This window comes from Gymnoscopelus microlampas (assembly GCF_963454915.1).
Source record: "Gymnoscopelus microlampas genome assembly, chromosome: 7".
Lineage (NCBI taxonomy): Eukaryota > Metazoa > Chordata > Actinopteri > Myctophiformes > Myctophidae > Gymnoscopelus > Gymnoscopelus microlampas.
In genome coordinates, this window is record NC_139944.1 from 6,009,245 (window position 1) to 6,015,506 (window position 6,262).

General features: G+C 42.0%; 1 protein-coding gene across 1 annotated transcript in view; it reads right to left on the reverse strand.

Moving 5' to 3' along the window:
* The window catches only part of magi1b (membrane associated guanylate kinase, WW and PDZ domain containing 1b), a 254,807-nt gene that overhangs the window by 70,577 nt on the left and 177,968 nt on the right, over positions 1 to 6,262 (reverse strand). The window contains exon 10 of the mRNA XM_084063211.1: positions 914 to 1,033. Coding sequence (XP_083919337.1) covers positions 914 to 1,033 — 120 coding nt within the window. The remainder of the gene's footprint in view (positions 1 to 913; positions 1,034 to 6,262) is intronic.

The window sequence follows — 6,262 nt, forward strand, 5'->3', positions numbered from 1 at the left end:
ATTTGTATAAATATCACCTACAGCCAACTGATTAATGAGATGGCAATCAATAGTATGACAGCAATTGATCATATTTACACAACCATAAACCCACGACAACACGCTTGTAACATTCATGAGTTGAAAATGTTTTAGCCACTCAAATTGCATTGGGAAGCTGCATTGGGCAGGTCAGGTGAGCAAGTGAAATCAATGAGGGTCTAATCAACAAGGGACAGGTGAATGTAATCAGACTGGAAGGTTTGCTGGTCTAGCCTATACACAAATTTACAACCAAATACCCCTATACACAAAATGCTACACACACACACAATGCCTAAAATGTATATTTATATATTTACTTTTAACTTATAAAGTGGTTTGTAGGTGTGTTGCCTACAAGGAATTTGTTCCTTCTGGGTCTGGCAGAAGCAGGTCTCCTGGTCTTGCTTTGTTCAAGTTCCCCTCAGAATAGTTCAAGGTTCAAGTGGATAATGCAAAAGGAAAATCCTGTCAAACATTTTGGCCTCCCTGTAGTAACTCTGAGGACCCACTAGGGTCCCAGACCCCCTTGTTGAAGACCTCCTGGATAGGCTGTATGCACAGCAGCAATATCATCACTTCCTTCACAGGTGTTACCAATGATACTAATGAAGGCTCTGTTCCATTTAGTGTAGCACAGTGGTTTCCACGACCCCCATAACTCTCAGAGTTACACACCTGTAAGGGGCCATTTGGAAGCCCATGAGGGTCCCTGGACCCCAACTTTAGACCCACTGGTGTAGCAGAGTGTTTCCAGTGAGCCAACATGCACACTATCAGCACCCTGACTCTGTTTGACCAGAATGGAACGGAGCCTTCATTAGTATCATTGGCAACACCTGCGAATGTCTTCACAACATGGCTGCTGTGCACAGGGTGCATTAGGACTTACGCTTCTGTCCGACGGCGTTGGGCACCGAGGAGACGGGCGGCGGGTCTCTGTAGGTCTCCTGGTGATTGCCTGCGTAGTTGGCCAGGGGGGCGCCTGCCAACGCCGAGTCCTCGATCCATTCTGAAAACAGCAAAAAGGGGCACACGGCACTCTAGACGGGGTCCGGTCAGGTGTACACACACACACACACATACAGACGTGACATCTGAACCTCTCCACGCCTCTCTTCACTTTCCCTGACCTTTCCCCTTTCTTCTCCCCTTTTGTGAGGCCTGACAGTGGTGAAGGAAGTATTTTTTACTTAAGTAAAAGTAGCAATACCACTATATAAAAATGCAACTGTTACAAGTAAAAGGCCTGTGTTCAAAATGTCACTTGAGTAAAAGTACAAAAGTATTGGCATCAAAATATACTTAAAGTACCAAAAGTAAAAGTGCTAAAATGTTTGAAAGTAGCAGATCTACAAGCTCACAACGCGGCGGCGCATCGTGAGCTTGTAGATCGGTTATTTTCAAATATCTTATGTATAAAATAGGGCTAAAGTGGTTAGTGTATATGTTTTATAATAGAATCATTTATATCTGCAAAGTAACTAGTAACTCAAATTTTCAAATAATAGTATACATTAAAAATAAATTAAAAAAAGAGTAAAAGTACGATATTTCCCTCTGAGATGTAGTGGAGTAGAAGCAAAAGCACTGAACACTGGAAATACTCCAGTAAAGTAAAAAAAATACCTCAAAATTGTACAGTACTTGAGTAAATGTACTTAGTTACTTTACACCACTGGTGCCTGATTTGCATTTTGTGAAAAGAGGCCAATTCGCAACTGACACTGTTTCACACCAAGATGTGAGATTTTTACAAAAATAGCAGATGTACAAACTCGCGGTGAGCTTGTATATCTGCAATTTTTGTAATACACCCCCCCCTCCCAAAGGACCCGACTTTGACAACCACTGCACTACGTCCTGTGAAGCTGCAAAAGGTTGACAGGGGAAAGCGACTGTGTGTGGCTGAGGGCGCCCCCCCCCCCCCCCCCCTCCCTAGACACAAAATGTCACTTCTACGCTGTCTGACGCGTTATTATGAATCCCACGCCGCGTCCTGGATTTAGACCCGCCTTACGTGTCTGATTGGCTCCCCGGCAGGCATAGTTTTACTGAGGTTAGGGTTAGGGTTAGGGTTAGGTTTAGGCATAGTCTTACTGAGGTTAGGGTTAGGGTTAGGGTTAGGTTTAGGCATAGTTTTACTGAGGTTAGGGTTAGGGTTGAGGTTAGGTATAGGCATAGTAGCAAAAACGAGAACTGTCAATCACAGCGACTACTGACCAATCACAGCGCCCGCTCAGCGGGTTTGCCACAACGCGGTGTGGGAATCATAATAACGCCTGTCTGACGGGACGTCACCTGTATTGCTACCTACAGAGGAGGCAGCAGGGGGGGATAGGAAACTAGGGCTGGAAGTCTTGGTGGGGGTGGGGGGGGCAGATTTCCTGGTATGGGGTCTGCACACTACTCCCCATTAACCCTTTAAGACCGGGAACGCATCTGTGTCATTTTAAGATTTCCTTGGCTATATAAAAAATACAGAGTGCCGCGCTATGAGCTTGTAGATCTGCTATTTATTTATTTTCATCGTGAAAATGTCTGCAAATCTTTAGTTTGAATATATATATATATATACTTTTTTAAAGCGAACGTTTTTAACTCAAATCTTTGCATCTGGGGATTTTACAAATATCTTCTAAATCCTAATTTTCCTAATTTTCTTTTTCTTTTTACTTATGTTGCAATATTATCAATGGTTTTCAAACTTTTTTCATGTCAAGGACCCCCAAAATAATATGTATTTGTCCGCGGATGCCCTCCCATCTAAAAAATAAAGAAACGGGTAACCGTGACATACTCCTTCGTCTGTCCATATAGTCCAGGGGCCAAGCCATATTTTGGTACCACCTAAGGTGACCGTAAAGTTTTTGTATTTTTGTCTTCCTACATGTCTCTAGTTTATATTTTGGTATGATAACCCTTCCAATCTTGTAGCTTAATGGCAGTTATCACTACCTACCGGCTAATGTATCCGGTAGGAGACACAAAGTAGAATCTTTGTGTCTCCTACACCCAGGCATCAAATTATTGCGACAAAAAACTAAATATATCCATGTATTCAAGGCTTCATGGGGTGTGCAATTGATAGAAAATAAATATTTTTTTGGGTGAACTCCTCTTTAGGTTTCCCAGGGGGACTCTCTACCCATTCAGCTATGACCACCCTGGAGGGTAAACTTTTACAAGCTTATGGAAAGCAGCCTTTTTGCAAACACCAAAAATCTGAGAAGTTATCAATTGCACACCCCATGAAGCCTTGAATACATGGATATATTTTGTTTTTTTGTCGCAATAATTTGATGCCCGGCTGTAGGAGACACAAAGATTCTACTTTGTGTCTCCTACCGGATACATTAGCCAGTAGGTAGTGATAACTGCCATTAAGCTACAAGATTGGAAGGGTTATCATACCAAAATATAAACTAGAGACATGTAGGAAGACAAAAATACAAAAACTTTACGGTCACCTTAGGTGGTACCAATTTGTGAAAATATCAGCGCTGGCCCCTGGACTAATATCAAGCCACAGTTGATGCGAGACTGTGACTATATACCCGCAGGTGCAAGAAGAGTCACACGTCCTTCATGACACCTTGTTACCCGTTTCATACCTGCCAAGAAGAGCAGCAACCTACTTGTACACCATCGCCGACGGGCAGAAACCTCTTATCTCCATGTTCTAACCTTTTGTGCTTTTTCGTAAATGAACGCCCAACTTGATCGCACCACAGCGTCGCACAAAAGCATCGAAAGTAGCAGATCGACAAGCTGGAAACGCGGCGCGAAGCGACGCGTTTCCAGCTTGTCGATCTGCTACTTTCGATGCTTTTGAATTTGAATCCTGAAAAGTAACAGTTTCGGACATATGAGGTTTTCCACCCGACAGAGACGACTTTGCAACCTCCACTCATACGCTTAAACATTTGAAAAGAGAATCAGAGTGAATCAACAAAAACTCTCATGCAGATATTGGGTATTTTTTTCCAGGGATATCGAGCTTAGGGGGGGGGGGGGCAGAGGGCGGTGAAAAAGCCATCAGGTAATCCGGGATCGAGGCAATTTTCTGCTGAGTGAGCAGAAGTCAGGATCCCCCTGCGGCCGCGGGGGTTGCATTCATAATGAACCTCTCAGCAGGATATCCTAGCCTATAGCATAGCATGGAGACGGGGTAAACACAGGACACCTTTTACCTTGCATAACCATCTGCTTGGGGTTTTTGGGTTCTCACATGAGCTCAATTAAAAAAAAACGCATGTACTGTACAGTACACAGTAGAGGGCCGGGCAATTAACCAATAATTAATACAACCAAATAACCGACTTAATCTTGCTCACGTGGGTTAAAGCTGCACCATGGCACTTTCCTCTTCTGCCCCGGATTTGAACCCGGGGTTCCTACGCAAAAGTGCTGACATTTTTTAACATTGAGCTAATAGAGCCTGCCGGGTTTGCTCAGGGGATAAATTGGATCTTGACCATCAGGTCAAAATTGTCAATGGTGGTGTGTAAAAATAGCGTTTACAAGCTCACAATGCGTCCCGATGTGATGCGTTGTGAGCTTGTAGATCTGTTTTTTTCCCACCGTTTTTGTATTTATTATTATAATCATTCATTAATCGTAATCAAGGCAAAAGTTTGAAATAATTGTGATTTAAAGCCCAGTCCTAGTGCAGTAATAACCATTCATCCTTTTAGGTTAGTATGTTGAATGCGTCACACATACGTGGCACAACACAAGATCGTCTAGAATCGAGACATTTGAGGTCAAAGGGCAGCCTTACCTGTTTGTACCGTGTTGACATGACCCCCCCAAAATGGCCACCCGTGGATGGCCAACAAATCATAGGTATGTCTTAATGGTAAGTCACTTAGCAAATCATAAAGAAGCAGCAGGCGACACAGGAATAAATAGCCATAAGTATAGTTGATACAAAGACACACTCCAGACCAGTGGTGGAAGAACTACTCAGACGATTTACTTAAAGGTAGGGTAAGTGATTTTTCTTTGGTTAAAGTAAGTGTTAAATAGCTCTATATTCTGATAGTACTCATTACTTTAGAGTGTTTGTTCAGTAAGAGGAGTCTCCCCGTCTCTCCAGCTCTTTATTAAACAGACAATGTATTTTCAGGCCGGGATACCAATTTTATCCAATCAGGAGAGAGAACTCACACAGGGAAACGGGAACTGAAAAAGTTAAGCTGATAAATGGGTACTCTCTCCTGATTAGCTGACACGTTGTTTATTAAAGAGCTGGAGAGACAGGGAGACTCCTGTTACTGAACAAACACTCTATGTCAATGATTACTATCACAATATAGTGCTTTAACCTTTTTACAAAAAAAAAATATCACTTAGGACTACCCTACCTTTAAATACTCTATGACCAGTCTAATACCTGTATTCAAAATGTACTTGAGTAAAAGTACAAACGTATAATTGCCATCAAAATATACTTGCACTACCAAAATAAAAAGTACCAAAACGTTGTCCCGAAAATAGCCAGTTTACGAGCTCACAACGCATCGCAATGCTACACGTTGTGAGCCTATAGATCTGCTTTTCTCAAATAGCCGAAGTACAAAATAGGGCTTGTAATAATAATCTAAATCCGCAAAGTAACTAGTAGCTTAAGTTTTTAAATAATTGTAGTGGAGTAAAAAGAGCAATATTTCCCTCCGAGATGTAGGGGAGTAGCAGATCGACAAGCTCACACCGTGTGGCGTTGCGTTGTGAGCTTGTCGATTCGGCTATTATGGGCTACTATCCCCACAATAACAGAAAAGAAAATTTAAAAGAAAATTTCTTTGGCTATTTCTTTTTTTTTATCGTGAAAATTAGTGCAAATCTTTCAATATATGTTCTACAAATGTCTTCTAGATCCTAACAGTTTTTTGAAAAAAACGTATGTCGCTATATCATTGGTGCTCCAACTTTTTCATGTCGAGGACCCCCAGAATTATATGTATTTGGCCGCGGACCCCCCATCTCAAAATATGTTGTTCCAGGGCCCCCACAGAAGCACATATCAGAGTGAAAAATGTTCGCTTTAAAACATATATGTACGGTATATATATTCAAAGATTTGCACTCATTTTCAAGGTTTTTCAGAAAAATAGCAGATCTACAAGCTCATAGCGCTACGAGCTTGTAGATCTGCTATTTTTGAATCGCCAGAAATCTAAAACCGGTCAAAGTTCCCGTTCTAAAGTGGTTAACCCATTAAGACCTGGAACGCATC